The sequence below is a fragment of the Pan troglodytes genome, chromosome 12, assembly GCF_028858775.2.
Source record: "Pan troglodytes isolate AG18354 chromosome 12, NHGRI_mPanTro3-v2.0_pri, whole genome shotgun sequence".
Lineage (NCBI taxonomy): Eukaryota > Metazoa > Chordata > Mammalia > Primates > Hominidae > Pan > Pan troglodytes.
The window spans coordinates 75,254,362-75,275,956 of record NC_072410.2 but is presented as its reverse complement, the minus strand read 5'-3'; the positions used below and the strand labels follow the sequence as shown (position 1 = coordinate 75,275,956).

General features: G+C 43.2%; 1 protein-coding gene across 2 annotated transcripts in view; it reads left to right on the top strand.

Moving 5' to 3' along the window:
* MSH2 (mutS homolog 2) overlaps positions 1 to 21,595 on the top strand; it is a 130,239-nt gene that overhangs the window by 3,676 nt on the left and 104,968 nt on the right. For both annotated transcript variants that reach the window (XM_054677834.2, XM_016948497.4), the window contains exons 2-6: positions 2,007 to 2,161; positions 3,704 to 3,982; positions 6,034 to 6,180; positions 7,875 to 8,024; positions 9,905 to 10,038. In XM_054677834.2, the coding sequence (XP_054533809.1) occupies positions 2,007 to 2,161; positions 3,704 to 3,982; positions 6,034 to 6,180; positions 7,875 to 8,024; positions 9,905 to 10,038 (865 nt within the window). The remainder of the gene's footprint in view (positions 1 to 2,006; positions 2,162 to 3,703; positions 3,983 to 6,033; positions 6,181 to 7,874; positions 8,025 to 9,904; positions 10,039 to 21,595) is intronic.

Genomic DNA, 21,595 nt, shown 5'->3' with positions numbered 1-21,595 from the left:
ACTGGTGGCATTTTGCCCTGCCCTAGAGATTTGTGGAGCTTTGAACTTGAGAGAAATGATTTTGGGTATCTGGTGGGAGAAATTTCTAAGCAGCAAAGCATTCAAGAGGTGACTTGGGTGCTCTTAAAGGCATTCAGTTTTAAAAGGGAAACAGCATGAAAGTTTGGAAAATTTGCAGCCTGACAATGTGATAGAAAAGAAAATCCCGTTTTCTGAGGAGAAATTCAAGCTAGCTACAGAAATTTGCATAAGTAATGAGGATCCCAATGTTAATCCCCAAGACAATAGGAAAAATGTCTCCAGGGCATGTCAGAGGCCTTCATGGCAGCCCCTCTCATCACAAGCCTAGAGGCCTAGGAGAAAAAAGTGATTTCATGGGCCAGCCCAGGGTCCCCATGCTGTAGTGCAGCCTAGTGACTTGGTGCCCTGCATCCCAGCTGCCCCAGCTGTGGCTGAAAGGGGCCAACCTAGAGCTCAGGCCATGGCTTCAGAGGGTGCAAGCCTGAAACCTTGACAGCTTCCAGGTGGTGTTGAGCCTGCAGGTGCACAGAAATCAATAATTGAGGTTTGAGAATCTCTGCCTAGGTTTCAAAGATGTATGGAAATGCCTGCATGTCCAGGCAGAAGTTTGCTGCAGGGGTGGGGTGCTCATTGAGTTCCTCTGCTAGGGCAATGTAGAAGGGAAATGTAGGGTCAGAGCCCCCACACAGAGTCCCTACTGGGACACCACCTAGTGGAGCTGTGAAAAGAGGGCTACCATTCTCCAGACCTCAGAATGGTAGATCCACAGACAGCTTGCACCATGTGTCTGGAAAAGCTGTAGACACTTAACGCCATCTGATGAAAGCAACCAGGCAGCGTGCTGTACCCTGCAAAGCCACAGGGGCAGAGCTGTCCAAGGCTGTGGTTGCCCAGCTCTTGCATCCGCATGACCTGGACGTGAGACATAGAGTCAAAGGAGATCATTTTGGAGCTTTAAGATTTGACTGCCATGCTGGATTTTGGACTTGCATGGGCCCTGTAGCCCCTTTGTTTTGGCCAATTTCTCCCATTTGGAATGGCTGTATTTACCCAATTCCTGTACCCCATTGTATCTGGGAAGTAACTAACTTGCTTTTGATTTGACAGGCTCATAGGCGGAAAGGACTTACCTTGTCTTTTTTTTTTTTTTTTTTTTTTTTTTTTTTTTTTTGAGACGGAGTCTCGCTCTGTCGCCCAGGCTGGAGTGCAGTGGCGCGATCTCGGCTCACTGCAAGCTCCGCCTCCCGGGTTCACGCCATTCTCCTGCCTCAGCCTCCCGAGTAGCTGGGACTACAGGCGCCCGCTACCACGCCCGGCTAATTTTTTGTATTTTTAGTAGAGACGGGGTTTCACCGTGTTAGCCAGGATGGTCTCGATCTCCTGACCTCGTGATCCGCCCGCCTCGGCCTCCCAAAGTGCTGGGATTACAGGCGTGAGCCACCGCGCCCGGCCTACCTTGTCTTGAATGAGACTTTGGACTGCAATTTTGAATTAATGCTGAAATGAGTTAAGGCTTTGGGGGACTGTTGGGAATGCATGATTGGTTTTGAAATGTGAGGACATGAAATTTGGGAGGGGTCGGGGCAGAATGATATGGTTTGGCTATGTCCCCACCTAACTCCCATCTTGAATTCCCATGTATTGTGGGAGGGACCTGGTGGGAGATAATTGAATCATGGGGATGGATCTTTCCCATGCTGTTGTGATAGTGAATAAGCCTCATGAGATCTGATGGTTTTAAAAACGGAAGTCTACCTGCACAAGCTCTTTCTTTGCCTGCTGCCATCCATGTAAGACATGACTTGTTCCTCCTTGCCTTCTGCCATGATTGTGAGACCTCCCCAGCCATGTGGAACTATAAGTCCAGTAAGCCTCTTTTTCTTCCCAGTCTCGGGTATGTCTTTATCAGCAGCATGAAGTCCAGCTAATACAGTGCTTGAACATGTAATATCTCAAATCTGTAATGTACTTTTTTTTTTTTTAAGGAGCAAAGAATCTGCAGAGTGTTGTGCTTAGTAAAATGAATTTTGAATCTTTTGTAAAAGATCTTCTTCTGGTTCGTCAGTATAGAGTTGAAGTTTATAAGAATAGAGCTGGAAATAAGGCATCCAAGGAGAATGATTGGTATTTGGCATATAAGGTAATTATCTTCCTTTTTAATTTACTTATTTTTTTAAGAGTAGAAAAATAAAAATGTGAAGAATTTAATTGTGTTTTAGTATTTTAAGTAGATTGTGATAGTAGAATGGTTTGAGACACTTTAATAGCAATTAGCATGTGGTTTTTAAAAAGTTGCAGTTTGGCTGGGCGCAGTGGCTCATGCTTGTAATCCCAGTATTTTGGGAGGCTGAGGCAGGTAGGTTGCCTGAGCCCAGGAGTTCAAGACCAGCCTGCCCAACGTGGTAAAGCCCCATCTCTACTGAAGATAAAAAAATTAAAAAAAATTAGCTGGGGCTATTGGCACACACCTGTGGTCCCAGCTAATCAAGAGGATGAGGTGAGAGGATCACTTGAGCCCAGGAGGTTGAGGTTACAGTTTAACTTTCAGAGGCCAAGGCAGGAGGATTGCTTGAGTCCAGGAGTTTGAGACCACCCTGGGGAATGTAGGGAGATCCCATCTCTATAGAGGGATAGATTAGATAGATAATTTCTGAGGGGAGGGGAGGGGGAGGGCCAGGGAAGGGGAGGGAAAGGGGAGGGGAGAGCAGGGCCAGCAGTGAGGTCATAATAGAGACATGTATCTCTAAGATCCTTGTAATAGGTGAGGATGGCCACAAATTAGCGCCACAGATTTGTATTTTTAGTAGAGACAAGGTTTTACCATGTTGGCCAGGCTGGTCTTGAACTCCTGACCTCAAGTGATCCGCCTGCCTTGGCCTCCCAAAGTGCTGAGATTACAGATGTGAGCCACCATGCCCAACCACAAGCATTTATTTATTTATTTATTTATTTATTTATTTATTTATTTATTTTGAGACAGTCTTGCTCTGTCGCCAGGCTGGAGTGCAGTGGCACCATGTGGGCTCAATGCAAACTCTGACTACCTGGTTCAAGCTTTTCTCCCGCCTCAGCCTCCCGAGTAGCTGGGATTACAGCTGCATGCTGCAACACCCGGCTAATTTTTGTATTTTTAGTAGAGATGGGGTTTCACCATGTTGGCCAGGACGGTCTCGATCTCCTGACCTCATGATTCACCTGCCTTGGCCTCCCAAAGTGTTGGGATTACAGGCGTGAGCCACAGCACTCAGCCAGTTACTTTTTTATAAGAAAACATTTTATTGGCCAGGCGTGGTGGCTCACACCTGTAATCCCAGCACTTTGGGAGGCCGAGGCAGGCGGATCACGAGGTCAGGAGTTCGAGACCAGCCTGGCCAACATGGTGAAACCCCATCTCTACTAAAAATACAAAAATTAGCCAGGCATGGTGGTGTGTGCCTGTATTCCCAGCTACTGGGGAGGCTGAAGCAGGAGAATCGATTGAACCCTTGAGGCAGAGGTTGCAGTGAGTTGAGATCGCACCATTGCACTCTAGCCTGGGTGACAGAGCAAGACTTCATCTCAAAAAAAAGAGAAAACATTTTATTAATAAGGTTCATCGAGTTTGGATTTTTCCTTTTTGCTTATAAAATTTTAAAGTATGTTCAAGAGTTTGTTAAATTTTTAAAATTTTATTTTTACTTAGGCTTCTCCTGGCAATCTCTCTCAGTTTGAAGACATTCTCTTTGGTAACAATGATATGTCAGCTTCCATTGGTGTTGTGGGTGTTAAAATGTCCGCAGTTGATGGCCAGAGACAGGTTGGAGTTGGGTATGTGGATTCCATACAGAAGAAACTAGGACTGTGTGAATTCCCTGATAATGATCAGTTCTCCAATCTTGAGGCTCTCCTCATCCAGATTGGACCAAAGGAATGTGTTTTACCCGGAGGAGAGACTGCTGGAGACATGGGGAAACTGAGACAGGTAAGCAAATTGAGTCTAGTGATAGAGGAGATTCCAGGCCTAGGAAAGGCTCTTTAATTGACATGATACTGTTTCATTTAAGGAAAAATAATTAAAAAACTCTTTTTTGTTGTATCTAATTAAAATAATGTTCTGATGTTTACAGAAACTTTGTATATTTAATTGGACATTAGAACAAGCTGTTCGTTGTGTAAGATTTATTTTACCTCAGATCTTTTCTCCCCCCTTTCCTTTCTGTCTTGTGTTCCAAAAGAGTAATTATTACGGTAAATATTACTGTAATTATGGATTTATCAAATAAGATGCAGTTCTTTAGCATTTTTTGATAATTCGAGTGGAACTTTAGCCTGTTATTTTACTATTTGTTTTATTTTAACTAAATTCTGATTGTGTCTTGTTTTTTTTTTTTTTTTTTTTGGGACCGAGTCTCTCTCTGTCGCCCAGGCTGGAGTGCAGTGGTGCGATCTCGGCTCACTGCAACCTCTGCCTCCCAGGTTCAAGCAATTCTTCTGCCTCAGCCTCCCGAGTAGCTGGGATTACAGGTGTGTACCACCACACCCAGCTAATTTTTGTATTTTTAGTAGAGATGAGGTTTCACCATCTTGGCCAGGCTGGTCTTGAACTCCTCACCTCGTGATCCACCCACCTGGGCCTTCCAAAGTGCTGGGATTACAGCCATGAGCCACCATGCTCGGCTTTGATTGTGTCATTTGTATAGGCATGTGGTTTATTATTTAGTTATTTCTTTTTTTTTTTTTTCTTTGAGGTGGAGTATCACTCTTGGTGCCCAGGCTGGAGTGTAATGGCGTGATCTCAGCTCACTGCAACCTCTACCTCCTGGGTTCAAGCAATTCTCCTGCCCCAGCAGGAGTAGCTTGGGATTACAGGCATGCCCCACCACACCTGGCCAATTTTGTTTTTAGTAGAGACAGGGTTCCACCATGTTGGTCAGGCTGGTCTTGAACTCCTGACCTCAGGTGATCCTCCCACCTCAGCCTCCCAGAGTGCTGGGATTATAGGCATGAGCCACGGTGCCCAGCCTATTTAGATTTTTTTTTTTTTGAGACTGAGTCTGACTCTGTCACCCAGGCTAGAGTGCGGTGGCACGATCCACGATCTTGGCTCACTGCAGCCTCCACCTTATGGGTTCAAGCGATTCTTCTGCCTCAGCCTCCCAAGTAGCTGGGACTCCAGGCACATGCCACCACGCCCAGCTTATTTTTGTATTTTTATAGAGACGGGGTTTCATCATATTGGTCAGGCTGGTCTCTAACTCCTGACCTTGTGATCCGCCCGCCTTGGCCTCCCATAGTGCTGGGATTACAGGCGTGAGCCACAGCGCCAGGCCTAGATATTTCTTAAGGTATGTATCTCCCAAAGATTCTTTTTGTGGTCCTCAAGTACCATAAGCACCGCTGGAGATAACATATGTGATGGACATTTTTAGCATAGATTGTATCTAAGCAACTTTCCACAAGTAATAGTTCTGTTAAGGGTTGTTATTGTGGCTGGGCGCGGTGGCTCACACCTGTAATCCTGGCACTTTGGGAAGCTGAGGCGGGCGGATCACCTGAGGTCTGGGATTCGAGACCAGCCTGTCCAATGTGCTGAAACCCTGTCTCTACTAAAAATGCAAAGAAAAAAAAAATCTAGCCAAGCATGGTGGCTTGCTCCTGTAATCTAGCTACTTGGGAGGCTGAGGCAGGAGAATTGCTTGAACCTGGGAGGCAGAGGTAGCAGTGAGCCAAGATCGTGTCACCGCATTCCATCCTGGGCGACAGTGAGACTCTGTCTCAAAACAAAAAAAGAGTTGTTACTGTTGGGACTATTTTTTGAAAGCTTTATGTGAACGTAATTTTATATTTTGATGAAAATTTAGTTTATTAATGTAAAAAGTGTATCAGTACATCATATTATCAGTGTCTTGCATATTGTATAAACATTTAATGTAGGTGAATCTGTTATCACTATAGTTATCAATGTTATAATTTTCATTTTTGCTTTTCTTATTCCTTTTCTCATAGTAGTTTAAACTATTTCTTTCAAAATAGATAATTCAAAGAGGAGGAATTCTGATCACAGAAAGAAAAAAAGCTGACTTTTCCACAAAAGACATTTATCAGGACCTCAACCGGTTGTTGAAAGGCAAAAAGGGAGAGCAGATGAATAGTGCTGTATTGCCAGAAATGGAGAATCAGGTACATGGATTATAAATGTGAATTACAATATATATAATGTAAATATGTAATATATAATAAATAATATGTAAACTATTGTGACTTTTTAGAAGGATATTTCTGTCATATTTATTTCAAAACCTAAACTGTGTATCAATGCTATTAAGCTTTTTTTTTTTTTGAGACAGAGTTTCACTTTTGTTGCCCAGGCTGGAGTACAATGGCACGATCTTGGCTCACCACAACCTCTGCCTCCCAGGTTCAAGTGATCCTCCTGCCTTGGCCTCCTGAGTAGCTGGGATTACAGGCATGTGCCACCACGCCTGGCTCATCTTTTTTTGTATTTTTAGTAGAGATGGGGTTTCTCTATGTTGGTCAGGCTGGTCTCAAGCTCCTGAACCTCAGGTGATCCGCCCGCCTTGGGCTTCCAACGCACTGAGATTACAGGCATGAGCCACTGCGTCCGGCCTATTTTTATAGTTTATGTACTTGGAATTATATAATATATTCTGCCTAGCTTCTTTCATTCAATATTTGTAAGATTTATCCATATTATTGAGTGTAGTTGTGGATTTTTGCATTTATATTTCATCACGAGCATGTCAGAATTTATCCATTTTACTTCCCTTCCGCCCGCCACTGCTACTCTCCCCATTTTACCTTTTTTTTTGTTTTTTTGAGATGGAGTCTCAGAATCTCGCTCTATCGCCCAGGCTGGAGTGCTGTGGCGCGGTCTCAGCTCACTGCAACTTCTGCCTCTCGGTTCAGCTGCACGCCACCATGCCTGGCTAATTTTTGTATTTTCAGTAGAGGGGATTTTGCTATGTTGGCCAGGCTGGTCTTGAACTCCTGACCTCAGGTGATCCACCTACCTTGGCCTGCCAGAGTGCTGTGATTACAGGCGTGAACCACCGTGCCCGACCCCCATTCTAATTTTGATGGACATTTGGGTAATTTTCATTTTTGGCTGTTATAAATACTGCTGCAATTACAGTTAATTTTCACAGTTTTTTTTTTTTTTTTTTTTTGAGGTGAGTTTCGCTCTTGTTGCTCAGGCTGGAGTGCAGTGGTGCGATCTCAGCCCACTGCAACCTTCACCTTCTGGATTCAAGCGATTCTCCTTTCTCATCTCCTAAGTAGCTGGGGTTTACAGGCATGTGCCACCATGCCCAGCTAATTTTTGTATTTTAATTTCACAGTTCTGGAGGCTGGGAAGTTCAGAATTAAGGCACTGGCTGATCTGTTGTCTGGTGAGGGCCCACTTCTTCATAGGTAACCATTTTCTCACTCTAACCTCACAAGGTTGAAAGTGCCTAATTTTTGTGTTTTTAGTAGAGACGGGGTTTCACTATGTTGGCTAGGCTGGTCTCAAACTCCTAGCCTCGAGTCATCCACACGCCTCGTCCTCCCGGAGTGCTTGGATTACAGCATGAGCCACTGCGCCTGGCCCCCATTTTAGTTTTGATGGACATTTGGGTAATTTTCTTTTTTGGCTATTCTAAATAATGCTGCAATTACTGTTAATTTTCACCTTGTAAAAACCATTTTCAAATCTCAAGAGATTAACCTTTAGTTTTCTTGGTTTGGATTGGGAAGGAACACCAAGGAAAATGAGGGACTTCAGAATTTATTTTCATTTTGCATTTGTTTTTTAAAATCTTTAGAACTGGATCCAGTGGTATAGAAATCTTCAATTTTTAAATTCTTAATTTTAGGTTGCAGTTTCATCACTGTCTGCGGTAATCAAGTTTTTAGAACTCTTATCAGATGATTCCAACTTTGGACAGTTTGAACTGACTACTTTTGACTTCAGCCAGTATATGAAATTGGATATTGCAGCAGTCAGAGCCCTTAACCTTTTTCAGGTAAAAAAAAAAAAAAAAGTTAAAAATGTTGAATGGTTAAAAAATGTTTTCATTGACATATACTGAAGAAGCTTATTAAGGAGCTAAAATATTTTGAAATATTATTATACTTGGATTAGATAACTAGCTTTAAATGGCTGTATTTTTCTCTCCCCTTCTCCACTCCACTTTTTAACTTTTTTTTTTAAGTCAGAGTCTCACTTGTTCCCTAGGCCAGAGTGCAGTGGCACAATCTCAGCCCACTCTAACCTCCACCTCCCAAGTAGTTGGGATTACAGTTGCCTGCCACCATGCCTGGTTAATTTTTATATTTTTAGTAGGGTTGCGGGGACAGGGTTTCACCATGTTGGCCAGGTTGGTCTCAAACTTCTGACCTTAGGTGATCCTCCCACCTCGGCTTCCCAAAGTGCTGGGATTACAGGCTTGAGCCATCGTGCCCAGCCTACTTTTTACTTTTTTAGAGACTGGGCTTTACTCTATCACCCAGGGTGGAGTGAAGTGGCAAGATCATAGCTCACTGCAGTATTGAACTCCTGGGCTCAAGCGATGTTCCTGCTTCAGCCTCATGAGTAGCTGGGTCTACAGGCACAAGCCACCATGCTTGCCTAATTTTAAAATTTTTTCAGAGTTGGAGTTTCACAGTGTTGCCCAGGATGTTCACTCACTCCTGGCTTCAAGTGATTCTTCTGCCTTAGCCTCTAGAGTGGTAGCTCGGATTACAGGCATGAACCACCATGCTCTGCTATTTTTTTTCAAGGCTTTTTTTTTTTTTTTTTTTTTTTGAGAGACTGGTGTCACTATGTATGCTCCCTAGGCTGGAGTGCAGTGGCTATTCACAGGAAGTGCCATCAGAGTGTACTACAGCTTCAAACTCCTGGGCTCAAGCACTTCTATCATAGTCTCCAAAGTAGCTGGGACTACGAGTGTGTCTCATTGTGCCTTGCTCTAGAATCGCTTTTTTTTTTTTTTCTAGTTTCAAGCTATCTATGTAGTATTAGTCCTCACTTTATGAATAATTTTGTATACTACTAATAGCAATTTTTTTTTTTTTTTTTTTTTTTTTTGAGACGGAGTCTCATTCTTGTCGCCCAGGCTGGAGTGCAGTGGTGTGATCTCAGCTCACTGCAACCTCTGCCTCTCCGGTTTGGGCAATTAGCTGGGATTAGAGGCGCCTGCCACCATGCCCAGCTAATTTTTGTGTTTTTAGTAGACATGGGGTTTCATCTTGTTGGCTAGGCTGGACTCTAACTCCAGGTGATCTGCCTGCCTCAGCCTCCCAAATTGATGGGATTACAGGTGTAAACCACTGGGCCTGGCCTAGCAATTTAAAATGACATTCTAAGAAGTTTTATGTCTAAATCTGCAGTAAGTGGCTGGGTGACGTGGCTCATGCCTGTAATCCCAACGCTTTGGGAGTCCAGGGTGGGAGGAGACTTGAGGCCAGGAGTTGAGACCAGCCTGGGCAACATAGTGAGACTCTGTCTCTACAAAAGAAAAAATTAGCGGGGCTTAGTGGCGTGCGCCTGTAGTCTCAGCTACTCGAAAGGCTGAAGTGGGAGGATTCCTTGAGCCCCAAGAGTTCTGGCTTGCCGTGAGCCAGGATGGCACCACTGCACTCCAGTCTGGGCAATAGAGTGAGACCCTGTCTCAACAAATAAAATAAAACTGTAGTAATTTTAAAGTGGTTTTGGCTGGGGGAGAAATGTACAGTTGAACATACGGATTAAGAGGTTGAAAGTTGGTCTTAGGAAGAGGAACTTTTTGTGGAAATTTCTTAATATTTGAAGAATATTATGTTATTGTTCCTCTGTTTTTCATGGCGTAGTAAGGTTTTCACTAATGAGCTTGCCATTCTTTCTATTTTATTTTTTGTTTACTAGGGTTCTGTTGAAGATACCACTGGCTGTCAGTCTCTGGCTGCCTTGCTGAATAAGTGTAAAACCCCTCAAGGACAAAGACTTGTTAACCAGTGGATTAAGCAGCCTCTCATGGATAAGAACAGAATAGAGGAGAGGTATGTTATTAGTTTATACTTTTGTTAGTTTTATGTAACCTGCAGTTACCCACATGATTATACCACTTATTGTAATATGCAGTTTTGCAAGTATATCTTACCATTTAACGGTACAGAGTACATAGTAATAGAGTGGTAATTATTTAGATTGATTAAAGAACTCATTTTTTTAAATAAGTTTTTTTTCACTATAAAAGTTTATTTTATTTGAGATGGTATGGTATCGAACATGTTCATATTGTGTGTAGTCTTGGGTAAATTACTCAACCTTTATGTCATAGTTTCTTCACCTTTAAAATGACATTAATAAAAGAGCTACTTAATAGGATTATAAGCATGAGATGATTTAATATGCATAAAATACTTACAGTCTGATATATAGGAAGCACTTAACTCTTTATCCTAGAAAAGATTTAAGGTGACCTTAACATATATGTCAGAAAATCTTTAAAATTGTGGAAATAAAAGGTTGTATAATTCTGCTATCCTAAAATTACTAGTATTTCAATATATTTTATTTTAGTCTTTTCTTTTAGATACAAGTTTTAAAGCTTTTAAGTGAAGTGTAATATACGTAAGTACTGCTTGATGAATTTAAGGTGATTTCTAAAGCCAGGTTTGTTGGGGAAGAGGAGTGGGATTTAGTGATTTAGAACCAGAAATTGGGGCTGGGTGCGATGTCTCATGCCTATAATTCCAGCACTTCGGGAGGCCATAGTGGGAGAATTGTTTGTGCCCCGGAGTTCAAGACCAGCCTGGGCAACTCAGTGAGACGCCATCTCTACAAAAGAAAAAAAAAAATTAGCTCAGTGTGGTGACATGTACCTGTAGCCCGAGCTACTCGGGAGGCTGAGGTGGGAATATCACCCTGGCCCAGAAGTTTGAGGCTGCAGTGGGCTATGATCGTGCCACTGAACTCCAGCCTGGGCAATGGAGTGAAACCCTGTCTCAAAAAACAAACAAAAAAAAAGAAATTGAGGCTGGGCACGGTGGCTCACACATATAATCCAGCACTTGGGGAGGTTGAGGCAGGATAATTGCTTGAGCCCAGGAGTTTGAGACCAGTCTGGGCAACAAAATGACACCCCATTTCTACCAAAAAAAAATTGTTTAAAATTAGCTGGGCATGGTGGCATGTGCCTGTGGTCCCAGCTACATGGGAGGCTAAGGCTGGAGGATTGTTTAGCCCAGGAGGTTGAGGCTGCAGTGAGCCATATTCATGTCCCTGCACTCCAGCCTGGGTGACATAGTGAGACGCTGTCTCAAACAAAAATCAACAGGCCAGATGCGGTGGCTCACCCCTGTAATCCCAACACTTTGGGAGGCCGAGGTGGGTGGATTACTTGAGGTCAAGAGTTTGAGACCAGCCCGGCCAACATGGCGAAACCCCATCTCTACTAAAAATACAAAATTAGATGGGCATGGTGGTGTGTGCCTGTAATCCCAGCTACTCTTGAGGCTGAGGCATGAGAATAGCTTGAGTTGGGAGGCAAAGGTTGCAGTGAGCCAAGATTGTGCCACTGCACTCTACCCTGGGTGAGAAACGAGATTTTGTATCAAACAAAGAAACAAAAAAAGACGCCCAAAATCAACAACAACAAAAACGATATTGGAATGATTGGATCCCCAAAGATAAATGTTTGAGGTGATGGATATCTCAGTTACCCTGATTTAAGTATTATACATTGTATACATGTATTAAAATATTACAAACCCCCAAATGTGTACAATTATGAGGTATCAATAAAAGAGATTGGAAGGACTGGGTAATTTGCAAGTAATTAAGGCAATTTACAATTTTTAATTTTTATTTGTGAATAAGTAGTTATACGTGTCAAAATTCAAAAAGGACAGGTGGATATACAGTGATAAGTCATCCCCCCTTCTCTGTCAGCTCCATAAAGAGCCCCTGTCTTGCATGGCTCCAGGGTCACATTTCCTATTGTATTTTGCCACCACCTGCCCTGGGAGCAACAGTGTTAGTTTCTTGAACATCCTTCCAAGCAGAGTCTGGGCCTACACAAGCAAAACAAGTATGTCTATTCTCTCTCCTCTTTAATTTTTTTAAAGGAAGTGATTGATAATTTAACACTCAAGCTATAGGTCATTGGTTATATTTTTAATTTCCAATTTATGGGAATAGAGGAAGTGTCAGTGATCCCCTTCTGGTTTAAGAACTGGAGGATGCATGTGTTTAGACCCTTTAGAAACCTGAAATGTCACCTAATATAATTATCAGAGTAACACTTTTTAGTAAGCAAGCTATCTATCAAAAGTAGGTTTTTGAAGAAGAGGGTAAGGAAAGGTTACTTTCATGGGACATAGCAATAATTTCTAAAATCTAATGGTTTTACAAGACTTGTTCATTAGAAGTAACATCTGTGAGGATGGCTTTATGAGTCAAAATATTATCTGCTTAATACCCCACCTGTAGGGTAAGAAGAAATATTTTTTTCTTGGTGACAATAATTTTTAGCAGCAAGTGGGGAGGGCCTGTGGCTTCCAAGGCCAAACGTTGAAATACCACAGACTAGGAAGAAAAAGATACACTCCTTATACAGGATTTGTTTGTTTCTTCTTTTTTCTTCATTTTTGTAGAGACGAGGTCTCACTATGTTGCCCAGGCTGGTCTCTCTTTTTTTTTTGAGCCCGAGTTTCACTCTTGACGCCCAGGCTGGAGTGCAGTGGTGTGATTTTGGCTCACCGCAACCTCTGCCTCCCGGGTTCAAGCGATTCTCCTGCCTCATCCTTCCTGAGTAGCTGGGATTACAGGCATGCGCCACCACGCCCAGCTAATTTTGTATTTTTAGTAGAGATGGGTTTCTCCATGTGGGTCAGGCTGCTCTTGAACTCCCAGCCTCGGATGATCCACTTGCCTTGGCCTCCCACAGTGCTGGGATTACAGGCGTGAGCCACTGAGCCCAGCCATGCTGGTCTCAAGCAATCCCCACCCACCTCAGCTTCCTAAAGTGCTGGCATTACAGGTGTGAGCCCCCGTGCCCAGCCTGTTTCTTATAATTATTCCTCTTTCTCAACTCTGTCTGCTGTGGTACCTCATGCTTCCTAGTTTAAGCCTTCTTGGGAGTTCTCAGGAGAAATCTGTTATCTCCCTTACTGAGCATTTCGGATTGATCTTCCTTCCAGGTTACATATAAAACCAAGTTTTTTTTGGTTCTTTTTTTTTTTTTTCTTTTAAAAGAAATGAGATTTTGTCATGTTTAGCCTGGTTTCAAACTCCCAAGCTCAAGTAATCCACCTTCCTTTGCCTCCCAAAGTGCTAGGATTACAGGCATGAACCACTACACCCGATCTGTACTGTTCATCTTTCCATTCACTAAAACCTACTTGCAACTATGAGCATATGTTATTGCCATCTAGAAATGAGTTTCTAGGGATTTGTTCCTTTTTGTACTTTATTTAAACAGTCGAATTAGAAATTATTATTATTATTTATTTTTTGAGATGGAGTCTTGCTCTGTTGCCCAGGTTGGAGTGCAGTGGCGTGATCTCGGCTCACTGCAACCTCCACCTCCTGGGTTTAAGCAATTCTCCTGTCTCAGCCTCCCGAGTAGCTGGGACTACAGGCATGTACCACCACACCTGTCTAATTTTTATATTCTTAATAGAGACAGGGTTTCACTATTTTGGCCAGACTGGTCTCGAACTCCTGACCTCAGATGATCCACTCACCTTGGCCTCCGAAAGTACTGGAATTATAGGCGTAAGCCACCGTGCCCGGCCGAAATTATTTATAATAAGCAAGGCATGGTGGCTTGTGCCTGAAGTCCCAGCTACTTGGGAAGCTGAGGCAGGAGGATCACAGGTTCAAGTCCACCCTGGGAAAATAGTGAGAACCTTCCCTATCCCCAGTCTTCAAAAAAGAAAAAAATTTGCTGGAGAAGGTCACACAATGCTGATAGGTCCTATTGTGCTTTCATGCTTTCTAGTTTTCAATGATAACTGGTTGTTACTTTTATTGTCTGACTCATTATAGTGACCAACTCCCGATTTTTTACTTTCCCTTAAGCCTTCAGCTATCTCCTACCTCTAAGCAGATGATTTCTTCCTTAACACTTAAAACCTCAAAATTTATCTGTACTTCCACTCTTTTACTCTCTGGCTCTTTCTCAGAAGAAGAAATAACACTTTTATTTCTTTTCAAAGCCAACCTTTCCATACTTTACATGGAGACATATTTCTTTTTTTTTGTTTTGTTTTTGTGAGTGGAGTCTCACTCTGTCGCCTGGTCTGGAGTGCAATGGCGCAATCTCCACTCAGTGCAACCTCTGCCTCCCAGGTTCAAGCGATTCTCCTGCCTCAGCCTGCTGAGTACCTGGGATTACAGGTTAGCACACCACACCCGGCCAAGTTTTGGGTTTTTAGTAGAGACAGGGTTTTGCCATGTTGGCCAGGCTGGTCTCTAACCCCTGACCTCCCGATCCGCCCGCCTCAGGTGCAAGCCACCGCGCCCAGCCCTAATGTAGCAATCTTAATTAGAAATATGTCTCTGGCTGGGCGCGGTGGCTCATGCCTATAATCCCAGCACTTTGGGAGGCCAAGGCGGGCGGATCACCTGAGGTCAGGAGTTCAAGACCAGTCTGACCAACATGGAGAAACCCTGTCTCTATTAAAAATACAAAATTAGCTGGGTGTGGTGGCATATGCCGGTAATCCCAGCTACTCAGGAGGCTGTGGCAGGAGAATCGCTTCAACCTGGGAGGCGGAGGTTGCGGTGAGCCAAGATCTCACCATTGCACTCCAGCCTAGGCAACGAGCAAAAGTCCATCTCAAAAAAAAAAAAAAAAAAAAAGATTGCTGTGTTAATCTTTTTTATTTATTTATTTATTTTGAGAGAGTCTCACACTATTGCCAGGGCTGGAGTGCAATGGCATAATCTTAGCTCACTGCAACCTCCGCCTCCCGGGTTCAGGCGATTCTCCTGCCTCAGCCTCCTGAGTAGCTGGGATTACAGGCGCCCGCCACCACGCCTGGCTTATTTTTTGTGTTTTTTAGTAGAGACGGGGTTTCACTACGTTGGCCAGGCTGGTCTTGAACTCCTGACCTTGTGATTTGCCCACCTCAGCCTCCCAAAGTGCTGGGATTACAGGCGTGAGCCACCGTGCCTGGCTTATGTTAATCTTATTTTATATAAAAAGAAATAATATTAAACTAGAAGGCAATAAAAATGCCAAATTCAATACGCAAATTATTTTGTCAGCATTTCCACAAGAATAAACTATTTTATATGCTAACATATGTTCAATGTTCCTTACAGAATTCTGACATTAAAAATGAAAAATTACCAAAGCTTCAGATGAATCTATAAATGGACAAAAGAAAAAGCTTAAAAGGATAAAGAGCAACACTCCAAGTGCATGTATAAACATAAGGGACTTAAGTCTTGGGACTTAACCTTTTTAAAAATCTTTAGGCCTAGCACAGTATTTGCTATTTAATGTATCAAATGGGTGGTTTTGACTTCATTAATCCATATATAGGACAGATGAAAAAAAGAATTATAGACTTGTAACTACAGTTCTTTAGGAACCATATTTGCTCTCAGTCTTTTAAATATGCTGTCAGGCAATTCCAGTCAGCACTTTTGAAAAAAACCTACCTACCTACCTACCTACCTATCTATCTTTCTATCTAGAGACTGAGTTATAAGACTAGCTAGTTTTTGTATTTTTTGTAGAGACAGGATTTCATCATGTTTTCCAGGCTGTTCTTGAACTCCCGGGCTCAAGCCATCCACCCGCCTCAGCCTCCCAAAGCGCTGGGATTACAGGCGTGAGCCACCATGCCCAACCAATTCCAGTCAGCTCTTAAAATGAAAGCCTAGAAATGGTAGGGTTAAAGAGGGGACAGAATGTTGATTTTAAAATACCTAGAATTTGGCCAGGTGCAGTGGCTGTAACCCCAGCACTTTGGGAGGCCAAGGTGGCCGGATTGCCTTGGCCTGCCTCAGCCTCCCAAAGTGCTGGGATTACAGGTGTGAGCTCAGGAGTTCGAGACCAGCCTGGGCAACACGGTGAAACCCCTTCTCTAGTAAAATACAAAAAATTAGCTGCGTGTGGCGGCGTGCACCTGTGGTCCCAGTTACTTGGGAGGCTGAGGCAGGAGAATTGCTTGAACCTGGGAGGCAGAGGTTGCAGTGAGCTGAGATTGCACCACTGCACTCCAGCCTGGGCAACAGAGTGAGACTCTGTCTCCAAAAAAAAAAACCCTAAGAATTTGATTAATTCTGTTGGAATTTTAAGGGTTAACTGATCCCCAAAATGACTCAGCTGTATGCAATTTAATGCAATATTAATTCGCATGTTGACTCTCAGAATTGCATACAGCTGAGTCATTTTATTGAGTAGGATTGATAAGTATACTATGTTATGCCAACAGTAACTGTGATACTTCTAAAATTGTGATTTTTAAATTGGCATTGTCACAGAAACAGCAGAGTAGTTGTTTTTTTCTTTAAGCTTCTTTTAGCCAGAAACATAAACTGAAACTGCAATTATTACTGCAATAGTATGTTGAATAGACTTGTGAAACTAGCAATTTATTAGGCTTTTAATGATATGTGGACCAAAGGCTGAGGGAGCTGTGCTGTGTGTATGTTGCTTTGTGCTTTGTTTTTTAGAAGCTTGTCGTTTCTTTGCCATTTTACTTCTTTCTTTTTTTTTGAGACGGAGTCTTGCTCTGTCCCCCAGGCTGGAGTGCAGTGGCGCAGTTTCCGCTCACTGCAAGCTCCGCCTCCTGGGTTCACTCCATTCTCCTGCTTCAGCCTCCCAAGTAGCTGGGACTACAGGCGCCCACCACCACGCCCGGCTAATTTTCTGTATTTTTTAGTAGAGATGGGGTTTCACCATGTTACCCAGGATGGTCTTGATCTTCTGACCTTGTGATCCGCCCACCTCGGCCTCCCAAAGTGCTGGCATTACAGGCTTGAGCCACCACGCCTGGCCCATTACCCATTACTTCTTTCTTAATGTTACATTCTCTCTCCCTCTTTTTTTTTTTTTTTTTTTTTTTTTTGTTTTTTGAGACGGAGTTTCTCTCTTGTTGCCCAGGCTGGAGTGCAACGGTGCCATTTTGGCCCACTGCAACCTCTGCCTCCCAGGTTCAAATGATTCTCCAGCCTCAGCCTCCCAAGTAGCTAGGATTACAGGCACCTGCCACCACGCCCAGCTAATTTTTGTATTTTTAGTAGAGATGGGGCTTTGCCATGTTGGCCAGGCTGGTCTTGAACTCCTGACCTCAGGTGATCTGTCTGCCTCAGCCTCCCAAAGTGCTGGGATTACAGGTGTGAGCCACTGCACCCAGTCCTTAATGCTACTTTATAGGTGAAAATTGTGAAATAACTTAAATTTCATTTTAATTAAAGTTAATTTTTGGGAAATTAATGAAAGGTTGACATTTTATTCTTTTGAATATTGCAGTTGTTATTTGGGTTTAAACTCGGGGGCTTAGGAAGGAAAGAAGCCTGATGGTTGTTTCTGAATTTTCTGAAAATTATGTTTGATATGCTGTATATGAAATCCAGTTTGGAGAGAATATGTCCATTGTTAAGGAAAAATTAATAAAGATTTGATCTAGATAAGGCATTCCAATCATTTGGAAGTGGTTTGAGTATCTTTTTTTTTTTTTTAATTTGAGACAGAGTCTTGCTCTGTGGAGTGTAGTGGCGCAATCTTGGCTCACTGCATCCTCCACCTCCCGGGTTCAATCAAGCAATTCTCCTGCTTCAGCCTCCCGAGTAGCTGGGATTACAGGTATGGGCTACCATCCCCAGCTAATTTTTTTTTTTGGATGGAATCTTGCTCCTGTCGGGCAGGCTGGAGTGCAGTGGTGTGATCTCAGCTCACTGCAACCTCCACCTCCCAGTTTCAAGCGATTAAGTGATTCTCCTTCCTCAGCCTCCCGAGTAGCTGGGATTACAGGTATGGGCTACCATCCCCAGCTAATTTTTTTTTTTGGATGGAATCTTGCTCCTGTCGGGCAGGCTGGAGTGCAGTGGTGTGATCTCAGCTCACTGCAACCTCCACCTCCCAGTTTCAAGCGATTAAGTGATTCTCCTTCCTCAGCCTCCCGAGTAGGTGGGATTACAGGCGTGTGCCACCACGTCGCCACCACGTCTGGCTAATTTTTGTATTTTTAGTAGAGACAGGGTTTCGCCATGTTGGCCAGGCTGGTCACCAACTCCTGACCTCAGGTGATCCACCTGCTTGGCCTCCCAAAGTGCTAGGATTACAGGTGTGAGCCACTGTGCCTGGCTTAAGTTTTGTATTTTTAGTAGAGACGGTGTTCCACCGTGTTGGTCAGGCTGGTGTCAAACTCCTGACCATGCGATCTGCCTGCCTCGGCCTCCCAAAGTGCTGAGATTACAGGCGAGAGCCACCATGCCCGGCCCGTTTGAGTATCTTTTAAAACCAGTAAGGACAAACTAGAGGTGTCAGCTCTCTTCATGGGCTTTGGAGAAACAAGACAAAAAGGAAAGAGATGTTTCGCTGGGCGCGGTGGCTCACTCCTGTAATCCCAGCACTTTGGGAGGCTGAGGACAGCGGATCACCCGAGGTCAGGAGTCAAGACCAGAGCCATTGCACTCCAGCCTGGGCAACAAGAGCACAACTTTATCTCAAAAAAAAAAAACAGGAAAGAGATGTTTTGATTTTTTAAGTCTAGAGTGTTCTGTTCTTACTCTACAGCACTTAGCAGTAGTCCATCTATCCACCTTGTTTGTTCTTTACAACAAAACCCCATTGGTTCACTCTTACCAAGTTTGCTTTATTCTTGGTTTATCCTTTGTAAGATGTGAAAGGGATATGAAGAGCAAATAGGAAGTGTTACTCTTGCTGCTTGAGAGAAAGCTGTTTTACAATTTGTTGGCAAACAATTTGTAAAAGTACAACAAAAGTATGCATTTTTGGCTTATTTATGTTTTATCATTGCTATATCTCATAATTTGTGTTTTTTTAAAATAACTTTTTATTTGAAAAGCACTACAGGGTCACGTCATGTTTTTAAAAAATAAATTAAGAAGGTAAACACCCCTACTTCTACTTTACCTCTAGTCCTAGTCTATGGTGGTAATCAGTGTTAACAGTTTAGTTTGTGTTCTTACCCTTCCAGGGGTTTTTTTTCTCTATGTATACAGATATATACATTTTTAAAAACATAGTTAACACTTAAAAACAATATGGGATCGTATTAGGAATACAATTTGTATTCCTTCCCAACAGTATTTACAGTTTTTTTCCATTTCACTATGTATCTATTTATAAATTTTTTATTTCTAATAATTTCTCTTGAATAGGTGAGACATCATATAGTATAAAATTCAGTAGAAAATCAGTTTTTCAGAGGTACAAAATTGGCTGACTTTGCACAGACTCCTTTCAGTTCACAGGTAGGGATGCACAGCCACCTCTTCCACCGAGGAGAGGAAAGGATATGTGTGCCTGTGGGCTCTTCAACTCTGTTGATTAGTTATGATTTATTTTCTGGTCAGTTTGAGAGGAAACAGTGATAAAATACTGGGAACAGGGAAGAAGCGTAAGATTATTATTGTGTTTTTTTTTTTGAGACGGAGTCTTGCTCAGTTGCCCAGGCTGGAGTGCAGTGGTGTGATCTTTGCTCACTGCAAGCTCCGCCTCCTGGGTTCATGCCATTCTCCTGCCTCAGCCTCCCGAGTAGCTGGGACTACAGGCGCCCGCCACCACGCCCTGCTAATTTTTTTTTTTTGTATTTTTAGTAGAGACAGGGTTTCACCATGTTAGCCAGGATGGTCTCGATTTCCTGACCTCGTGATCCGCCCGCCTCGGCCTCCCAAAGTGCTGGGGTTATAGGCGTAAACCACCGCGCCCAGCTTTAAACTTTTTTTTTTTTTTTTTTTTTTGAGACAGAGTCTTGCTCTGTCGCCCAGGCTGAAGTGCAGTGGCGCGATCTCGGCTCGCTGCAAGCTCCGCCTCCCAGGTTCACGCCATTCTCCTGCCTCAGCCTCCTGAGTAGCTGGGATTACAGGCACCCGCCACCATGCCCAGCTAATTACGGGACCTCGCTCTGTCGCCCGGGCTGGAGTGCAGTGGCACAATCTCGCTCACTGCAATCTGGCAAGTGATTCTCCTGCCTCAGCTTCCAGAGTAGCTGGGACTACAGGTGTGCGCTGCTACGCCCAGCTAATTTTTGTATTTTTAGTAGAGATAGGGTTTCGCCATGTTGGTTGGCCAGGATGGTCTCCATCTCTTGACCTCGTGATCCGCCCTTCTCGGCCTCCCAAAGTGCTGGGATTACCGGTGTGAGCCACCTCACCTGGCCTTCCTACTTTATTAAGATAACTAAGGGATTTCTGTGATTGTTAGGATTCAAATTTCTGTGAGCATAAGAATCAAGCTGTGTGCATAATAATTGCATGGGATTTCACAGCTGGGCCCCATTCCCAGGGATTTTGTATTATCTACCTCCAAGTGATTTTGATGCTGGTGATCCTTGGACCAGACTTGGTGAAGCTCAATGCTTAGCTAGGAAAGCCCCAAAAATTTGCTTTATTGGATTGTGTAATTTGACTACATCCATTGTTTCTTTTTTCAAATGTAGAGTTATATGCCACAAAAATATTTTGTGTAGCAGTAGGCATCCTAATTAATCTCGATGTTTGTTTATAGCCCCATTGATGGGGCTATAAACTTGGCAGCAAATTGTTTTCCCACTAATTTGGCATTTTCCATAAAAAACACGTATCTGTTGTTAGCTGCCTAGACGTTAGCTGGACATGGTTTAGGTTACTTTTCTCTTAAAAAGTAAATTTTAATTCAAGTTCCTTTAAGCCAGCAGTCTCAACCTGGGGCAGTTTTTCCCTCCAGGGGACATTCAGCAGTGTCTAGAGACATTTTTGGTTGTCATGCTGAGGAAGAGAGTGTATAGTGGGTAGAATCCAGGGATGCTGTTAAGCATGGAACAGCCCCTTACAACAAAAAATTATGTAGCCTAAAATGGCAGTGTTGCCAAGATTGAGAAATTATGCTTTAAATGTGTTTTTATATATGGCCATTTTGTGTTTACTCTGGAGATAACATGCTTTTCCTCATATAACATGCTTGATAAACATTTTGGTAACACAGGAATTGTAAATGCTGGTGATGTCAGTAAATAGTTAAGAAATTTAGGGCTGTGCGCGGTGGCTCACGCCTGTAATCCCAGCACTTTGGGAGGCCGAGGCGGGTGGATCCTGAGGTCAGGAGATCGAGACCATCCTGGCTAACATGGTGAAACCCCGTCTCTACTAAAAATACAAAAAAATTAGCCGGGTGTGGTGGCAGGCACCTGTAGTCCCAGCTACTCAATTTAGAAAGCAGATTTGTTTCCTTTCTATACCTGTGTAATTTGAGGTTTAGTTTACTGTCACATCGTTTATAAACATAAGGAAGATCGTTGCTCATCTCATAGCATTCTGAACCTTGAGTCATCTGTAATGCCTATGGCCTCCAGAAAAGCTTCTCTAAAACTGTACTTAGAGATGTGTAAAATATGTAGGAACATTTTCCCACCTTCGATTGTTAGTTTA